The 19,878-nt window shown below is 51.5% G+C and overlaps 1 protein-coding gene across 1 annotated transcript in view; it reads left to right on the top strand.

The window, feature by feature from the left end:
• LOC102817631 (mucin-2-like) overlaps positions 1-8,117 on the top strand; it is a 26,925-nt gene extending 18,808 nt beyond the window's left edge. Inside the window, 19 exon segments of the mRNA XM_006876998.1 lie at positions 54-521; positions 1,078-1,349; positions 1,457-1,631; positions 2,078-2,325; positions 2,680-2,863; positions 2,996-3,212; positions 3,619-3,797; positions 3,945-4,014; positions 4,107-4,207; positions 4,344-4,375; positions 5,049-5,226; positions 5,562-5,666; positions 5,838-5,878; positions 6,021-6,143; positions 6,315-6,413; positions 7,035-7,163; positions 7,285-7,324; positions 7,651-7,777; positions 7,898-8,117. Coding sequence (XP_006877060.1) covers positions 54-521; positions 1,078-1,349; positions 1,457-1,631; positions 2,078-2,325; positions 2,680-2,863; positions 2,996-3,212; positions 3,619-3,797; positions 3,945-4,014; positions 4,107-4,207; positions 4,344-4,375; positions 5,049-5,226; positions 5,562-5,666; positions 5,838-5,878; positions 6,021-6,143; positions 6,315-6,413; positions 7,035-7,163; positions 7,285-7,324; positions 7,651-7,777; positions 7,898-8,117 — 3,008 coding nt within the window.
• The last annotated feature ends 11,761 nt before the right edge of the window (positions 8,118-19,878 follow it).

Here is a 19,878-nt window from a genome sequence, read left to right as displayed (position 1 = left end):
CACAGAGACACCAACTCCCACCACCACCACCACCACGGAGACACCAACCCCAGAATCCACAACCCCTACTACAACCACCACCACAGAGACACCAATTCCCACCACCACGGAGACACCAACTCCCACCACCACAGAGACACCAACTCCCACCACCACAGAGACACCAACTCCAACAGCCACTATCAGCACCACAGCAGAGACCACGACCCCCACTACTACCACCACCACCACTACAGAGATGCCAACCCCAACACCCACCATCAGCACACCAGAGACCATGACTCCCACCATCAGCACCACAGCAGAGATCACAACCCCCACCACTACCACCACCACCACTACCACGGAGACGCCAACTCCGGAGACCACAACCTCCACCATGACCACCACCATGGAGACACCCAGCGTGCCCACGTCCACCCCCATTGCCACACCTAGCATCAGTATCAGCACCGGCTCAGAGGTCAGCGCCTCTAGCCAGATCGCCTGCTGCTATTTGAACGGCACGTACTACAGCCCAGGTATTCTGGTAACTCATGTGGGTGGGTTGCTGCCTCCTTTTTCCAGTTGGATAGGAATCCACTTGAAGGTCCTAGGAAATCTGAAACCTAGTGATGGGGGCCAGGACTCCTCCAGGTCCAGGCCCTGCTTGACCTCAGGTCAGAGGGAGGAGTGATGAGGTGCCAAAGAACAGGTAGATTGGACCGTGTTAGAGCAAGGATGACCTTTATTCAATGGGGAGCTGAAAGGAAGAATAGGGAAGGGGGAAGAAGTTGAAGTGGGTCAGAGACCCCAGGACTGCAGTTAGGGGACTGGTAAGGGGGGCCTTGAGATGGTGACAAGGTCAGATTGCTCAGAATGCCTTCATGCCTTATGGTGAAGCCATGGGATCCTAGGGACAAAAGGACAGGAGGAGAGGAGGAGGAAGGGTCATCAGCTCTTGGCCACAAGCTTGTGTGTGTGTGTTTTCTTGCTCTGTCGGGGTTACAGTCAAGCTCCAGGCACCCAGAACAGGCAGGGTGGACCTTCCTCTGGGGACCCTTGAGGGTGTACACCGGCCTCTCTGCTCCTCCTTAGGTGAGGAAGTATACAACGGCATACATGGCGGTTTCTGCTATTATGTGAACTGCTCTCTGCAATGTACCTTGGAGGTCTTCAACTGGTCTTGCCCGTCCACACCACCACCGACCACCACGCCTTCCATGTCAACACCCACCTCCACTCCATCCACCCCATCCACACCATCATCAACCCCTACACCCTCTAAGTCAACACCTACATCCACCACGTCCACACCCATGCCGACTACCAAGCCCCCTGCATGCCCTGACTTTGACCCTCCCCGACAGGTCAGTAGGTGGTGGGTGGGTGTTTCTTCCTCGGGTACAGAACTGCCAGAGTAGGGTTGACGGGGTGGCTCAGGAGCCATGTGACCCTTTGCCTTCCGCTGTTGCAGGAGAATGAGACATGGTGGCTCTGTAATTGCACCATGGCCATCTGCAAGCATGACAACACAGTGGAGATCGTGGAGGTGGAGTGCAAACCCCCGCCCATGCCCACTTGCTCCAACGGCCTCACGCCTGTGCGTGTCATGGACCCCGATGGCTGCTGCTGGCACTGGGAGTGTGACTGTGAGTACCCCCTGTGACCATCCACCACCCTTCTCTTTGGTGGTGGTGGTGGTGATGGTGGTGGGGCTCTGAGAGGGGATGGTTATGGCTTCTCGAACATAGACTCCAGTCAGACCTGATACTCCCCAAGGGTAGGGTGTCTGCCAAGGCCAGGCATGGTCCGAAGGGCTTGTCATGGGTTCCCTTGTTTACACACTATGTCTTTGGTCATGGGTGAAGGTGCCCTGAGGTTGGGAAGGGCTGGAACCTGGGTTTGAGCCTCCAGGACCTGAGATCAGAGTGTCCTCCGCCCATGCCTGCAGGGTACTCTATCATAAGGCGCCCTTCCTGGGCCAGAAGTGGACCCAATGGGGCTTGACCAGGCTCTAGGCCCTGAGTCCCAACCTGGGATCCAGGAGCCTGGATGCCCGGCTGGTGCTGCCATGTGACTGGCGCTCCCTCCCCAGGCTACTGCACAGGCTGGGGGGACCCGCACTTCGTCACCTTTGATGGCCTCTACTACAGCTACCAAGGCAACTGCACGTATGTGTTGGTGGAAGAGATTAGCCCCAAGGTGGACAACTTTGGTGTCTACATCGACAACTACCACTGCGATGTCAATGACAAAGTCTCCTGCCCTCGTACCATCATTGTGCGCCATGAGACGCAGGAGGTGCTGATTAAGACAGTGCAAATGATGCCCATGAAGATGCAGGTACGTGGCACAGCTGGGCGGCAAGGCTTCACAGAGGTGGGGGGAGGGCTAGGACCGTCCAGGTAGGCTCACCTGCCCCTGCCCACTCTGTGGACATATTTCCGGAGATACTAATGAATCTTTTTCGTCTTAATTGTGGGTGTCCAGGGGCCCCAAGTTCTGGGAGTTTCTAGGGAAGAGCCCCCCCCCACTGACTCACCCCTGGACCCACTGTAAAAGAAGCTCGAAGGGACCAGGAGTGGGTGGTGAGGGTGGAGAGGGGGTGGGGGTGGGGTGCCCGCTCAGTTGATGTGGCTCCTTTCCGGGTGCTGCTGGCTGTCTTCTGACCCTGTGTGTCCATCTGTCTGGCTGCAGGTGCATGTCAACAGGCAGGTGGTGGCACTACCATATAAGAAGTATGGGCTACAGGTGTATGAGTCAGGCATCAACTACATGGTGGACATCCCCGAGCTGGGTGCCCTTATCTCATACAACGGCCTTTCCTTCTCCATCAAGCTGCCCTTCCACCTGTTTGGCAACAACACCAAGGGGCAGTGTGGTGAGCTGGGAGCCTGAGCCCAGGGCGGGTCTGTGAGTGTGGGTGAACATGTGTGTTGTGTGTATGTGTGTGGGTGTGTGGTCCCCTCGGCTGGGGGGCCGGGCGTGCTCACGGTGGTCTCCTGGCCCTCAGGTACTTGCACTAACACCACTGAGGATGACTGTATGCGGCCCAGCGGGGAGATCATTTCTGACTGTGAGATCGCAGCTGACGACTGGGTGGTTAATGACCCGTCCAAGCCGCACTGCCCCCACACCGCCACCACCACCACCAAGCGCCCAGCTGTCACCCAGCCAGGGGGCAACACGTCCTGTAACCCATCCCCTCTCTGCGACCTCATCAAAGGCAGGTGAGCAGCAGCGTTGTGGCAAAGCCCACCTCAGCACCCTCTCTTATGGGGGGATGGGATGTGCAGGGCGTGCGTTGGGTCACCTGCCCCTTGAGAAGGCAAGGGGTAGCTGGCTTGAGGTATGGGGGAGACCAGAGTTAAGTTCAGGATGCATGGGTAGGAGGCAGGCTGGGGCATCCACTTGGGCTCATGTCCTCAGAGGCTGGCTGGGTCTCTGGGGGTCCGGCACCCGGTGGTGGTTGTGGAGAGCTGTTTCCATCTCTGAGGCTCTCTGTTTCTACCTCTCTCTGGCAGACCCAGAGAGTCAGACTAGTATGGGGATGGTTCCTCATAGCGCCAGGTGTCTGTGGGTGGGGGGAGAGGGGCAGGGTCGCCGCTGCTGAACCTGAACCACGCCCTCCCGCAGCCTGTTCTCCAAGTGCCACGCCCTGGCGCCCCCGCAACACTACTATGACGCCTGCGTGTTTGACAGCTGCTTCGTGCCGAACTCGGGCATGGAGTGCGCCAGCCTGCAGACCTACGCGGCCCTCTGTGCACAGGAGGGCATCTGCGTGGACTGGCGCAACCACACCCACGGAACCTGCCGTGAGTGGACTCCCGCCCGCTGGGAAACCAGGCCAGAGAGCTGGCGACCAGAAGAGCACAGCCACGGGGGGCGGGGCTAGTGGGACTGTCACTCAGAGCCCAGGTTACTGCGCTGGCCCTACCCCCTGATACCTTGTCTCTCCGCAGAGGTGACCTGCCCGTCCCACCGGGAGTACCGGGCCTGCGGGCCTGCGGAGGAGCCTACCTGCAAGTCCAGGTGGGCCGCTTTCTGGGCCGCGGGGATGAGGTGGGCAGGGCGAGGCGGTCCACCCTGTCTGTGCACCCATCTGACAACGCGCTCCATCTCAGTCCCCCTCAGCAGAACACCACGATCCTGGTGGAAGGTTGCTTCTGTCCTGAGGGTACCACCAACTACGCTCCAGGCTATGACGTTTGCGTGGATATGTGCGGTAGGCTGCCCACTGGCTTTGCCTCCCTCTCTCCTACCACCTGCTCACATGACACGGGCTAATGAGAGTGACCAGCTTCCTTGCGGGGGAGGGCCCGGGACGCTGATAACCAAATCTATTTCTTCCCTCATTATAGGTTGTGTGGGACCAGACAACGTGCCCAGAGAGGTAAGCTCCTGATTGATCCTGGGCGGGATTCTCCGCATATCATGAATCTTGGGGTCTGGGGTGGGGTGAAGGGAGAGATGACATGATTATCTGCCTCAAACTTAGTAACAGATTACCAAGGTTTTGTTCAGCTGGGTTATGAGGGATGTCCACCCACCTACCCACCCACTCATCCTTCATCCATCCATCCACCCACCTACCCATCCATGCATCCATTCATCACTCAGCTATTCATCTAGCCACGCATCCATTCATTTACTGTTCCTTCTGCTTACCACACGGTCACCTAGCCACTGCCCCAACTGACCCATGAATTCTCCATCCACCCACCCACCACCATTAGCTAGTGACACTGTCCAAACTAAAGATGACACCTTGACTATCCTAGGGGTTTCTGTGTGCCCTTACATGTGGTCACTGAGTATGCAATTGATTTGTTCGCTCAATCCCGCATGACCCCACCAGATTTGTGGGGTGCACCTATCACCTGCCAGGTCAGAGCTGGCCCACCTCGGTGATGGCCACAGATGGATGATGCTAGTGTCCAGTGTCCTGGATAGACAGCTGTTGTCCCCTACTGCCTGGAGGTGGTGAGGGGCACAAGTTTCCCACAAGGCCTCTCAGTGGCTGTCCAGTGCAGCTGACCACAGAGGTTGTCTGTTTTTTCCTGCAGTTTGGGGAACATTTTGAGTTCGACTGCAAAGACTGTGTCTGCCTGGAGGGAGGACGTGGCATCGTCTGTCAGCCCAAGAAGTGCAACCAGCGTCCACCCACCAGGTGTGAGGAGGACGGCACCTACCTGATGATCGAAGTCAATCCAGCTGACACGTGTTGCAACATCACCTCCTGCAGTAAGGGATACCCCGGGGGGTAGGGGCTCCTCGTGGGGCCCACTAGGGTAGACCACTGAGCAGGCCTTTGCAAGCTGGGCTGCATGCTGTTACCTGCAAGTCCCTCATGGACCCTGGAGTGGCACTTCCGGGGACTGGTGAGGGTGGGGTGGTACCTGAAGGGCCTTGTAGGGCCTGAGGCTGGTGGCTGGGGTCTCAGGACAGCCCCTTTGGAAGGCTGACACTAGGGTGTTGGAGGAGGATTGTAGGATCACAGCCAGCCTGGGGGGGCATGTGTTGAGGCCCCGGAAGAGTTACCACATTGGTTCTTGTATCCCTCACCCACCCACTCCCAGAGTGTAACACCAGCCTGTGTCAGGAAGTGCCCCCTGTGTGTTCACGGGGATTCGAGGTGAAGACCCAGACGGTTCCGGGAAGGTGTTGCCCCCTCTACTCATGTGGTGAGTGTGCGCTGCCATTCCGGATGTGTGTGGGGAAGGGGTCTGAGGGTTACCACCAGGATCAGCCCACGGGCTCAGGGTGAACGGAATGGCATTTGGGGAGGGGTTCAGTGTCTGTGGGCACCGGCCTGGCTCTGTCTCTGACCCATTTTATCATCATTTTTTCCCAAGTGCCCAAGGGCGTGTGTGTTGTTGGAACTGCTGAGTACCAGGTGAGCCCTAGGGTGTGGAGGCGGGGCACGGGATGGGGTAGAGGTGGGGTGGTAAGGTTGGGGTTCCTGGGGCTACGTCACAGAGGTCAGAGGTTCTGAGTGGGTTGGGACCCCATTTCACCATCTATCCTACCCCCCAAAGCCCGGCTCTCCAGTGTACGCTTCCAAATGTGAGAACTGCGTTTGTACACACGCTGTGGACAACAAGACTCAGCTTCACATTGTCTCCTGCACCCACGTGCCCTGCAACACCAAGTGCAACCCCGTAAGCGCCCCTCCCCCTAAGCTCATTGCTGTGAGCGACCCGACCACAGCCCGTCCCCACGGTTCCCCTCCGCCTCCTGCCTGGGGCCACCAAGGGCTACCCCGAGCTACGTGCTGGGAGAGTGGGTCCAAGAGCTCGTGGGTCTCAGCGCCTGGTCGTGTGTGTTCCTAGGGCTTCGAGCTAGTGGAAGCCCCGGGTGAGTGCTGCAAGAAGTGTGAACAGACCCACTGCGTCATCAACCGGCCCCAGGAGGAGACCCTCATCCTGAAGGTGGGCGGGGCCGAGGACGTGGGCGGGGCCATGGGCGGGGCTTCTCGCTCACTTCCGGACTCCGGGAACAAGGGCAGGGCTAGGTATGAACCCAGCTTCGCACAGCTCCGGAAAGGCTGTGAATGAGATGCCTGGAGGGTCATAGCAAAGTACCACAAACGGGGTAGCTCTGAATAACACACGCATTTCCTCACCAGCTGGAGGCCAGAAGTCCGCCATTAAGGTGTGGGCAGGGCGTTCTTCCTCGCTGCCCAGCGGCTCTTCTTGGGCATCTTATTAGGGTACTCACTGGTCACTGGATTAAGGTCCGCTTGGGTAACCAGTGATGATCTCATCACGAGGTCTTAATTAACTTACTTACATCTGCAAGCACCCCTTTTCCAATCAGGGTCCCATTCCCAGACTCTGGGGGTTAGGATGTACACATGGTCTTTGGGGTACATTATGGGCTGGTTCCTATCTTTGGAGCCCCATGGGGGAGTCACTTACCTCAGGCCTGGGGCCCACAGCCCTGTCCTACTAGAGATGCTGAACTTAGCTCTGGTCTGTGGCCCAGGGTCACGGGACCCCTGGGAGACCTGCCTGCTTCTCCTCACACTCTCTCTCTCTTTGCCCTCCCAGCCTGGAGACATGAAGAGCGACCCCAAGAACAACTGCACCTTCTTCAGTTGTGTGAAAATCCACAACCAGCTCATCTCGTCTGTCTCCAACATCACCTGCCCCGACTTCGACCCCAGCGAATGCCTCCCGGTGAGCAGTCTGTCTGGGGTGCCTGGGGGTTCCCCCAAGCAGGAGACAGCAGGGGGAACACGCCCTTTAGTGCTGGGGGCACTGGGCATCATGGTTCTTTCTCATCCCTCGCTTCCTCCAGGGCTCCATCACACTCATGCCCAATGGCTGCTGCAAGAAATGTGAGTACCACTCTGGGTGGGAGGGCAGGTGGGCTCAACCCCCGTCCCTTTGATGGGTCAGAGGCACCCCCGTACCCTCCGTGCCTCCTGGCCACATTGGGATGCTAAGAGGGTGGAACTGAGGTGCCCAGGGAGCTCTTCCCCCACCAAGGGAGGAGCAGGGCAGAATTTAATTTGGCAGCAGGCAGTTGGAGGGGGTACTTGTCTCCTGGGACAGTGGCCATTGGTGACCTACTTGGGGCAGAGAGCATCCCACCCTAGGACCCAACATGCAACAGCGAGGGAGAGTCTGTCTGACTTCAGAATCCTACCCCATGATCCTGCAGGTATCCCTCGCAATGAGACCAGGATCCCCTGCTCCACCATTCCTGTTAAAAAGAATATCACGTATGCCGGCTGCACCAAGGAGGTTGTTATGAACAACTGCCTGGGATCCTGTGGAACCTTTGCCATGTGAGTCCCAGTGCCGTCGGGGCTGTGGAAGTTGCCAGCACACTCTTCTCTTGCTTGGGGCATTGTGGGGGTCTGAGGCTCCTAGGAGGGAGCGTTCCTCACCCCTCTCCTCCTCCCCAGGTATTCGTCTGAGGCCCAGTCTCTGGATCACAAGTGTTCTTGCTGCAAGGAGGAGCGGACCAGCCAGCGTGAGGTGGTGCTCAACTGCCCCAATGGTGGCACCCTGGAACACAGCTACACCCACATTGAGAGCTGTCTATGCCAGGACACCTCCTGCGAGCTCCCGCGAAACCGTGCCCGCCGTTCCCACCCCAGGGTCCTACTGCCTAGAAGTCCCTGAGTGGAAAAGCATGCAGACCCCTCCAACCCGCTGTACCCTCCCCATCCGCTGATCCGCTGAGCTTCCTGGTCTTTTGACTTGGCTGGCCCTTTGCAGATATTTATTTTCTGAGCATTTGTTCTCTCCTTTTCTTCCCAATATTAAATTCAACTAGAGACGCTGCCTTGGTGTGGTTTGAGTTGGCGCCATGAGCGGGGGTCTGGGTGGAGGGTGCTCCTGTGTGGTGGATGGGGGCAGGTGCAGGAGATTCCTGGGCACAGGATAGAGTGGACAATCTTCCCAGGACCAAGGGGACATAGGTGGGCCTGACCTTTGCAAATATCACATATGAGGGAAGTAGCCACCTTCCCTTAGCCCCATCCAGAAAGACCTGTCCTGTCCCTGGTTTGTGGGAAGCCTTAGGTGGACCATCAGAGAGAACCTTTCCAGGAAGCAATGTCCATGTAAAGAAGATGGTAGGATTCTTCAGTTTCATCATCCTTTGCTTTAGTAGTTGGTGTGTAGATTTAAATAATAGTGATGTCTTCTTCTGTGCGGATATTACCCTGACAACCTTGTACTTCAAGAGAGATCTTGAAATATTCTTTTTGTTGATGAATGCAACACCATCCCTCTTCAATTGGTCATTCCTGGCATAGTAAACCGTATGATTGTCAGATTCAAAATGGTCAATACCAGTTCATTTCAGCTCATTGTTGTCAGGTGCCATCGAGTTGGTACCGACCCATAGTGACCTTATGCACAGCAGAACGAAACACTGCCCGATCCTGGGCCAACCTCACAATTGTTGCCACGCTTGAGCCCATTGATGCTGCCACTTTACCGGTCCATCTTGCTGGGGTCTTCCTCTTTTTCTCTGACCCTTCATCTTACCAAACATGATATCCTTCTCCAGAAACTGGTCCCTCCTGACAATATGTCCGAACTAATGCCTTCCACCTCATTTTGACAACTTCTACTTTTCTTAGATTCTTACTTCGTGCATTTCCCATTCCAATTATTAATGGATGTTTCCAGCTGTTTCTCCTCATTTTGAGTTGTGCCCCATCAGCAAATGAAGGTCCCATGGGCTTTACTCTGAGGAGGCAGCTCTTTCCCAATTGCATTTTGGGTGCCTTCCATCCTGAGGGGCTCATCTTCCAGCACTCTATCTATCTGACAATATTCTGGTGCTCTTCATCATGTTTTGATATTCAGTATTCTGGTGCTGACAGTGTTTTGTATTCATAAGGTTTTCAGTGACTAAATATTCAGAAGTAATCCGTCTCTCTTTCCTAGACTTTCTTAGTCTGTAAGCTCATCTGAAGCCTGTCCACCATGGTGGTGGCGATTATGAGCTCTGGAGTTGGTTCTGACTCATAACGACCCTGCGTAGGGTTTCCAAGGCTGTAAATCTTTACAGGAACAGAAAGCCTCATCATTCTCCCGCAGAACAGCTGGTAGTTTCGAACTGCAGCCCGATTCATAACCACTATACTCCCAGAGCTCCTTATGGTTGACCCTGCTGGTATTTAAAACCAGTATCACAGCTCCGAGCGTTATATCACCACACAAACCACCATCGTGTGACAAACAGATGAGTGGTGGATGAGTATGTAGCTATGGAAAAGTTTATGTGTGGTATCGGAACATTGTCAGATACAGTGCCAGAGAATGAACAGCACTGGAATGTTGTCAGATGCAAAATCAGAAAATGACTACAATTGCAGGTTAATGTGCTGGATTGCAAGGTCAGTTTGAACCCCAAGGTCAGCAGTTCAGGCTCACTGTCTGCTCCTTGGTAACCCTATACAAGGTGGCTATGTGTACGACTGACTCCTACTTAGCAAGAGGCCACAGCATGCAATACCCATATGTGAACAGAAGAGGGAGTCAGACTCATTTACTGAGTGTAGTCCTGGTTCATGATCAGCTCTGGACTGCTAACGATCAACAAGCCTGTGGTTCAAACAATAGCTTCAGATCTGTTACTTTTGTTTAATAAAGGTTTCTAAATGATTTTACAAAATCATCTTTTTTTTTTAAAGAAAAACAAAAGCAAAAGTCAATACTTTTTGACTTGACATCATATATTTTGGGAGTCCTGGTGTGGTGCTGTAGGATAAGCACTGGACTGCTAACTGTAAGGTCTGTGGTCCTTGGAAACCCTATTCAGTGTTGCTGTGAATCAGAGCCAAGTCCATGGCACTTAACAAGAACAGTCAGAATCAGTGTAGCGTTGTAGGGTAAGCACTGGACAGTTAACAGCAAGGTCAGCGCTTCAAACCCATTGATTGCTCCTTGGAAACCTTATTTAGGGTCACTGTGAGTTGGAACTGGTGGGTGCTTGCTGGTGGGCGTCCTGCCTTGTAACTCTCAACTATGGCAGGTTAGCGAACAACCCTGTCAATTTCTTAGTAGATGCAGACAAGCATCTTGTAAAACTAAATGGTTTGTCTTGATTTTTAAAGCAAAGTAAGTCTGGTGGAGGTGGTTATGTGCCGTGGAGTCGGTTCCGACTCATAGCGACCCTGTACAGGGTTTCCAAGACTGTAAATCTTCACAGGCACAGAAAGCCTCATGTTTCTGCCGCGGAACAGCTGGTAGTTTCAAACTGCCGACCCTGCGGTTAGTAGTCCGATTCGTAACCACTACGCTATCAGAGCTCCTTAAAGTAAGACTACAAGGAAACATATCTGTCAAAACAACAGGCCCAGCTGTGAGGTTTCAGACTTCACGTCGGCGTAAAGCTGGGGACATCGGCCTTGACTGCTTTTAGCCTTCACGGTTGCGGTGCCACAGAACCAGGAAAGAAATGATAAATGCCAGCATTGGAGAGAGAGAAAACTGTCCTGATTTAAGGCAATGCGATCACACAGATGGCATAGCCACTGGAACATATGGCTCTTTCCTATGAAATAATGGGAGAGTCCAGTAACATTATTGGGTACAAGGTTAAGCCCCAAATCTGCTGCCAACGAATCGGCGCGAACTCACAGCAGCCCTGTATAGGTTCCCCAGGCGGTAACTCTTTACAAGAATTGAAAGCCTCATCTTTCATCTGTGGAGCGATTGGTAGGTTTGAACTGCTGACCTTGTGGCTTGCAGTCCAGTGCTTATCCCACAGTGCCACCAGGGCACCTGGGGATGCAAGGTTGTTATTGTTGCTAGGTGTCATTGAGTTGGTGCCAACTAATAAGGAGCTCTGGTAGCGTAGTGGTTACGAATTGGGCTGCGAACCTTAAGGTCAGCGGTTCGAAACTACCAGCTGCTCCGCGGGAGAAAGATGAGGCTTTCTACTCCCGTAAAGATTTACACCCTCGGAAACCCTATACAGGGTCGCTATGGGTCGGAACCGACTCGATGGCACATAACAACAACAACAATAAGTGAATGGCACGCCGGTCCTGCATGAACCTCACAGTCTTTGTTGTGTTTGAGCCCATTGTAGGGACCACTGTGCCCGTCCATCTTGTTGGAGTTCTTCCTTCTCCTTCACGGCCCCTCTATTTTACCGAGCACAGTTCCCTTAAATAGAGATTGGTCCCTCCTGATAATATGTCTGAAGTATGAGAGAAAATCTGTCCATCTTGACTTCCAAGAAGCACTCCGGCTGCACTTCTTCCAACACATATTGTTCTTCTTTTGGCAGTCCATGGTACTTGTAATATTCTCCTCCAACACCTTAACTCCAATGCCCGAGTTGCTGATGCCTGGAAGACTAAGAGCTCCCATTAGGTCCATCTGACTTCCGGGGCCGAGTGACTCAGCTGTCCAGTGTCAGGGCACCTCTGATACTCCAGCTGTCCGAGCAGCAACCCTGCTGAGATTTACACTCAGTGACCGCTTTCTTGTGCCTAAGAGATACGGCTGGCCATACCTTCCCTGGGAAAGCCAGGATTTCTGCAGCTGTGCCTGCCCTCCCATGATGCCCGAGCTACAGCCCCAACCGTCACCTGGGCTTGGAGACCCTAGGTCTGTCCAGGGGGACATGCCTGAGACCCTGCAGCAGGGTCCGCCTCCAGAACACCCTTCCTAGAAAGGTCCCCCAATGGGCAGAGACACCCCACACCACAGCACCAGAGTTCACAGTGACTTCATGTCCAGAGAATCAAGGCTCCAAGAAACAACACTGGAGGTCAGAGATTGGCACGGAGATGGCCCGGTTCCAGGATGTGGAAGTTTACACAGATGGAGAAGGCTGTCTGTCCACCCACCCTTCCTGTGGGTGAGCGTTTGTACAGCTCACCGATAAGCCAGCTAGCCTTGTGCACAATGGTGCCAGTTTCACCTTTGGAACCTGGGGTTGGTTCAGCTTGCTGGGCTGCCCTCTCTCTGCCACTTCCTCTGATTTGGTTGTGCCAGGGGCAGTGATAACTTGGCAAGGCATACCCAGCTTCAGACAATGGAGTACATCAGTGCCCAATGATGTCACATGGAGAGCCACCTCCAAGCATAGACATTGAGGAGGGCAAGATACCTACCTCCTTCCCTCCAGTGTTCCTTCTTTGTGGCAACTGATGTGTCTGGAATTCTAATTCGGGATAACTGTGGGTTAGCCCACTACTTGTCTGTCATTTGTCCCACTGTGGTGGCTTGTGGGTTGCTGTGGTGCTCCTTGGAGGCCAGGATGGCAAGACTTCATCTCACACACTTTGGACAGATCATCAGGAGGGACTGGTCCCTGGAGAAGAATATCATGCTTGCAAGTCAGTTAAAAAGAGGAAGACCTGCAGTGAGATGGATTGGCTCAGTGGCGGCAGCAATGGGCTGAAATATAACAAGATTTGTGAGGATGGTACAGCGCCAAGTTTGTTCTGTTTTGCAAAGGGTTGCTATGAGTTAGAAATTACTCAAGGGTAGCCAACACCAACAACATGGATTTTCACTTTCTTTTCTCTGCCCTACCTTTCTTCTTAAGACAGCAGTAAACTTGATCCAGGTGCTTGCTCACCCCTAACTGCCACATATTCCACTGTTGGAAATTGCTGCAACACGGGTCATCAACATGGCAACCCTCTGAGGCCTTGTAAGCCAAAGACCAGTTTTACAATGCCCTTTTGTTTGAGTGATGATTGATATAAAATTCTAGCTTCCAAGTTCTTGCCTTTTGACATTTGGAAAATATCGCTCTGCTGTCTTCTCATAACCAGGGTTGCCTGGGGAAGTTGAGGTCTATCCAAACTTTCTTCAGGATTCTTTAGACCTCTCCCTTATCTCTTTGGTTGAGGTTGAAGTAAATATAGTTACAAACGCTTAGCTCAGATGCATGGCCTGATGGATTATCACACAGGTACACACCCATGTGACCACCATATCAGGTTTTTCTGCCCAGCAATGCTCATCTTCTGTTCTGATTTCTCTCATCATCAGTTGGTTCCCCCATTTTTGTGTTTCATATCAATGGAATCCTATGTACAGACCCTTTTGAGTTTGCTTATCATTTGTAAGGTTCTCGCACGGGGTTGTGAGAATCAGGAGTTCATTCAACTTATTGCTGATTAGTATTCTGTTGGAAACGACTCCATGGTACATAACAACAACATTCTGTTGGATGGACACACCTCAATGACTCAGTTCTTCTACTGCGGGGACACAGTGAGTTGTTCCCATTCCTCAGCTACTATGAATGAACTTGCTGTCAGCATTCGTGCACATGCTTGTTGATAAACAGAAACATCAGTTCTTTTGAGTGAACATTGAAGAGTAAAGTTTCTGGGTCACGGGATTTACATACAAGGGTGAGCCAAACATTATCCTCACTCTGGTTGTAGAATTTATTTTAATCAACTTCTAGAAAAGACAATTACATCATTTTAAAGTATAATCTCCTTGCTTTTCAACACACTTTGTCCATCCGTCAACAAGCTTTCATATTCCCTTATTAAAAAGTATTTTAGATTGAGTTCCAAGTCACGAATGCACCACTGTCTTCACTTCTTCATCAGCGGTGAATCTTCTTCCTCAAAGGACTGTTTTCAGAGGACCAAATAGGTGAAAGTCCAATGGAGCAAGATCAGGATTCTAGGGAGGATGCTTTAACACCTCAAAATGAGTTTTTGCAGAGCATCAATAGTGTGGGCAGAGGTGTGCAGATGGGCATTGTCTTGCATCGTCATGCAAGATCACAAAGTCCTTGGATAGCAGTCCTCTGCTTTTAATCTGAAGTTTAGGCTTCAGGTCTTTGGGGAGCATCTCACTGTAAGGAACACTATTGATTGTTGAACCTTCTTCCTGATAGTGTTTCAATACTGACCCTCGAGAATCCCAGAAAACCATTAGCATCAATTTTCCAGCTGATGGCTGACTTTTGAACTTTCTCTTGGTCAGTGCTTGAGAATGTTTCTATTCCATACTCTGCTATTTACTCTCAGGCTTGTGTGATGAATCCATGTCTCATCTCCAGTAATGACTTTAAAAAAATCTTTTATTTATTTATTTTTTCTTTAAAAAACTTTTTATTTTAATTGGATGAAGATTTACAGACAAATCATCTTTCCTACATTCAGCAAATCAGACACTTCATTTCATTACAATGATTGCAATCCCTTCCATGTACCATCAGTTAACAGTATTTACCTCTATTCATTTTTTTTTTAAAGCTTTTATTGTGAATTGAGTGACAACTTACATGGGAGAACGTCAGTTTTGCACTCATCCTATCTTATTTTGTTTCATTGCAATGATTACGACCTCTTCCATTCCTCATCATTCGTTCAGCAGTATTTGCTTCTATTTCCTCTGTGTTTTTTTTTTTTTTTAGTACATGAAAAGATTCAGGAATATATAATCATTTAAACAACCAAAGGACACATTCTGCAAGCTTGCCTCCTGGCCGCCAGCACACAGCCTTTCTCTTTCCATGAGTCTAGAGTCCTCAGCAGCTCCCTCTCTTTGTGTCCTCATCTCTGCCTCCATTTCTGGTGTCGCTGCTTCTCTGGATAGGGCCCCACGTCCCTCTTGTGTACTTCTCTCTTGTTGGTCCTAGGGGTCTCTGTTCCTGGACTGTAAGATTAACTACTCCCCCTTTTTGTTACAAAACTTCTACCTTTACAGTTGTGACAATCGCAATTAGTCATGATAACTATTACTTACTGTTGAATCATAAGAATCTTATCTCCATTTCCTTTCACCAGACCCATCTAGACAAGATGAAAACTATTCAGTGGGGATTCTACCTACCCCCTGCCCATGTACTCTGAAACTAAATTCCCTCTTGAAAGCCAGCTATTTCATGCCTTTATCCCTCTTGAAAGCCAGCTATTTCATGCCACCACCCCCATTTTAGGTAGCCATTTGTCCATCTCTATCAACCCTGTGTACAGAGGGGATAGGCTAGATCCTTGATGGGAAGACTCCTATCCTCTTGGTTGGTATTTTGAGCTACTACATCCATAAATAGAGCATCAAATTGCAGCAAGTTATACTTGCTTCCTTTATCACATTTCTTTATTTTTCTCTAGTTGAGCGCTGATCATCAAGCCATTGAAGCTAGGTCAAATGGGTAATATCAGCAAGTTTGGGTGTTCTTGTGCGTCTCCTCCCGCTTCATATCAGCTGGACACCTCACTCTCAGCTCTAGCCCTCTGTGGCTATGTCCTTGTCCATGGGCTCAGGAGTCCCCAAATCTCCCCAAACTTCAGACCAGCCAGTCCTTCCTTTCTCTTCTCAAGGTCGACAGGAGTCTATGGAACACGGTTGAACTCAGCCCATGTCTTCATTACTGACTTTCCCCCACTCCCAATGTGGTCGCCAGTGAGCTTACATGAACAATTTAAAAAACAAAACAAAAAAACTTTCACCTTCCTTTGAGAATTGATCCAAATTTTGTTTGCAGATGTCCAAAGGCTTCTGTTTATGCCTTGAGCTGTTTTGGTACCCATCTCACTCAAACTGTTCAAAAACCAAGTCTGCTATGGAGTATTTCATAGGCTGAGCCATGGCTGACTTGCAAATGAATCCCACAGAATCCACTGTCGTTTGTCTATTCGACAGAATCAGTTTACGTTCACGCTCAACGTTGTCATTGGCCATGGCTGTGGATGGGTGTTTCAATACAGCCAGAGTGTGGGTAAGTTTTCACTCACCCTCATATGTTCAGTTTTACCAGAAACTGCTGAACAGTTTTCCAAAGCAATGATTGAGCTCTGGGTCATGTTTATAAAAGAATTGAAGTAAAATTCACATGCCATAAGATTCACAGTTTTAAAGAGAACATTTCAGTGGCATGTAGTAGACGAGTTAGTCCCCAACTTTGGACAGATTCGAGCGATGATGAGTTGCACTGAACGGCCGTGTGTTCCCTTTTGGTCTTATAGCTAGTGACATGTGACATACAGTGCCACAGCCCATTGTTTGCTGGTTTGACCATTCTCGGATGGTCACTTGCAGGCATTCAAAGCTTAGATTTATAAGGCTGCTGACAATAAGAGGCAACACCAATAAAAACGAAAGAAGAATGAAGTATTGGACTTACATCAGAACCGACTTAGGATGCAGATGTAGGAAAGGAAGCCCACTGTACTATCACATGTACTGCTTCTATTTAGTATTTTCGTCATCCCCAGAGGAGACCCCTTACCACTAAGCACTCAATCCCTGTGCCCCGTCTCCAGCCCCTGGCAACTACTATTCTATTTTCTGTCTCCGTGTTTCCTCTTATTATTCTGGACAGATGTGAAATCATGCAATAGGTGGCCTTTCTCTGTGTCCTCTTTCACTGAGCATCATGTCTTCGTGGTTCATCCACATCGTAGCAGGTGTCAGTGTGTTGTTCCTTTATGACTGAGTGATACCCTATTGGAAGCAGCAGTCAAGAAATCAGGCCATGTCTTGCACTGGGCAATCTGCTTCACAAGGACCTCATTAAAGTGCTCAAGATCAAAGATGTCAGTTTTAGGACTAAACTGCACCTGGCCCAAGTCATGGTATTTTCAGTTGCCTCATATGTGTGTGAAAGTTGGACTAAGGAAGACTGGAGAAGAATCCAGTCAAAGAATGCATTTGAATAATGGTTGTTGTTGTTGAGTGCTGTCGAGTCGGTTCTGACCCATAGTGACCCTGTACAGGGTTTCCGAAGGTGTAAATCTTTACAGGAGTAGAAAGCCTCATCTTTCTCCCATGGTGTGGCTGGTAGTTTCGAACCGCTGACCTTAAGGTTCGCAGCCCAATTCGTAACCACTACGCTACCAGAGCTCCTTTGAATAATGCTAATGGCGAATAATATTGAAAGTATCATCTGCCAGAAGATGGTCAGATGGCTCCTTAAAAATCGACAGTGGAAGGGTTTTGTCTCTTAAGCTTTGGGAACCTGGCCTAGAGAAGGATACCATGCTTGGTAAAGTAGAGGGTCAAAGAAAATAAAGGAGACCTCACAAAGAAGCTCTGGTAGCTCTGGTTACGAGTCGGGCTGCGAACCTCATGATCAGCAGTTCGAAACTACCAGCTGTTCCATGGGAGAAAGATGAAGCTTTCTACTTCCGTAAAGATTTACAGCCTCGGAAACCTTGTACATGGTCACTATGAGTTGGAACCGTCTCCATGGCACACAACAACAACAACAACAATGAGATGGCACGGCATAGTGGTACCAACAGTAGGCTCAATGATGTGAATAATTGTGAGGTTGGTGCAGGCTGGGCAGGGTTTCGTTGTGCTGTGACTCAATGTACCTAACAATGACAACAACAACATTTCCCTGTGTGGACACACCCCATTTGGTTTATCCATTCATTCGCTGATGGACACCCGGGCTGCTTCCACCTTTTGGCTCTTGTGACCCATGCTGCAGTGAACACTGGCGTCCATGTGTCTGCTTGATGGACAACACTCTTGAGTCCAGGAGTTCACTGTCTGCTGCTGGGCAGTATTCCATTGTGTGGATATGCCGTGACTCTCGGGCTGTTAGCCTCAAGGTCAGCAGTTCGAAACCACCAGCTGCTCCGCGAAAGAAAGATGAGGCTTTCTGCTCCCGTAAAGATTTACAGCCTCAGAAACCCTGTACAGGGTCGCTATGAGTCAGAACCGCCACCACAGCACACAACAACAACAACAACAACAATTGTTTCACTTTAGTCAATTTCGTTAAACAGAAATGAGATGATGATCTTGGATTGTCCTGTTTGTTGTCTCTCACCTGAACGATTTCTGTGCAGGACTTGAACCCTAACTGGGGTATGTAGCCTGAGGGTGAGGAGAGCCTCTGGGGGCGTTGCTGTGGTCTGCAACCCAGGGCCTCAAGGGGAGCAGGGAGAGTGGTTTCTGGGAGCAGCTGGTCAATGCCAGGAGAATCAGATATTGGTGTAATGTGAGAGCTTAGACAGGGGACAAGACGAGTCCAGAGAGAACTGTCTCCCACCTGGCAGTCCCTCACAGCCTCCTGGACCCCCATCCACTCCTTAACCATAACGCCCACCCCAGGGCCCTCCAGGTCCTAGGCTGAGTCTTGCTCTCTCCAGGGTCACTTTGGGGAGGTGGGCCTCGAGTAGGTTGCTGTTATGACAGGAAGCAGGAGCCCCTCAGAGAGAGGGACTGGAGCCCTGTCAGCATCCAGCGGTGGGACCACAGCCCGATATGACTGTCCTGCGGTGATTGGGGAGAGTCACACTGGGAAGCTGCTGAGTGGGGGCAGAGCACTGCATCTGGGAGGGTGTGTTGGGCACCAACATGGGCTCAGGTGGCCCCTCCTCTGGCTGGACCCTGCAGCCTCCAGCCCTGAGTCTCCCAGACACACCTTCCCGAGGCTGGCGGGGAGGTCTATGGAGTCTTATTTTAACCACCCCCACTGTCCCAGGCTGGCCGTGGCTGTGGACAAGGCCCTATGTGCTGGCCCTTGCTACCTGCTAGCTTCGGTTGTACCCCTTATGCTGGACACCACTGGCTCTGCTGAGAATTGCTATGGTATTGAATGCCTATTGGACACTAGGGCTGGACACACCGGAGCCTCACCCTTTGGGCCCCTCCTTTGTTCTGAGTGGTCGGGGGTCTGGGTCTAGTGTGATAGAGTAAGCAGTGTTGTTGCTTCTCAGACTACCTGCCGGTCCTCCTTCCTCCATCCGCAAGTGTGCACTGTGTGGAGGCCATACAGCTCTTGACCACTCTTGATCTTACTGACTGACCCGGTCAGTGTGGAGGCCAGGTGCCTGAGATCGGGTTCTACCTCAGCCCAGCATGGAAGTTCCCTCACCTCTCGGCTCTGCCCTCGGGAGGGAGGCACAGAGAGTGAGGGTCAGTGTTTGGTCTGAAGAGTAATAACACAGGGTCACATGGTGGTCTGAGGGGCTGAGTGGGATTCTGCCATGCAGTGGAGGGATTAGGAGACACCTGTGTGGGCCCCTCAGTTGGGAGTTGTTATCTCTAGGAGTCCAGGTGTGGTGTTGTAGGTTAATGTGCTGGACTGCAAAGTCAGTTTGAACCGCAAAGGTCCGTGGTTGCAGCTCATCAGCCACTTCTAGGAAACCCTATGCAGACAGGGTCATTATGGGTTGGAAGTGACTCAAGGGCACTGAACAACATCTCCTGGGTCAGAAAAAGACAGAAACGTGTTCTCTCTCAGGGTGTCTCTCAGGGTGTCTCTCAGGGTGTCTCTCAAGGTGTCTCTCAGGGTATTTCTCGGGGTGTCTCTCGGGGTGTCTTTCGGGGTCTCTCTCGGGGTGTCTCTCTCAGGGTCTCTCTCGGGGTGTCTCTCGGGGTGTCTCTTGGGATCTCTCTCAGGGTCTCTCTCAGGGTCTCTCTCAGGGTGTCTACCGGGGTCTCTCTCGGGGTGTCTCTCGGGGTCTCTCTC

Source organism: Chrysochloris asiatica, unplaced genomic scaffold (assembly GCF_000296735.1).
Source record: "Chrysochloris asiatica unplaced genomic scaffold, ChrAsi1.0 scaffold00439, whole genome shotgun sequence".
Taxonomy (NCBI): Eukaryota; Metazoa; Chordata; class Mammalia; order Afrosoricida; family Chrysochloridae; genus Chrysochloris; species Chrysochloris asiatica.
Note: the sequence above shows the minus strand (reverse complement) of the source record. Positions and strands in the feature narration are given on the sequence as shown.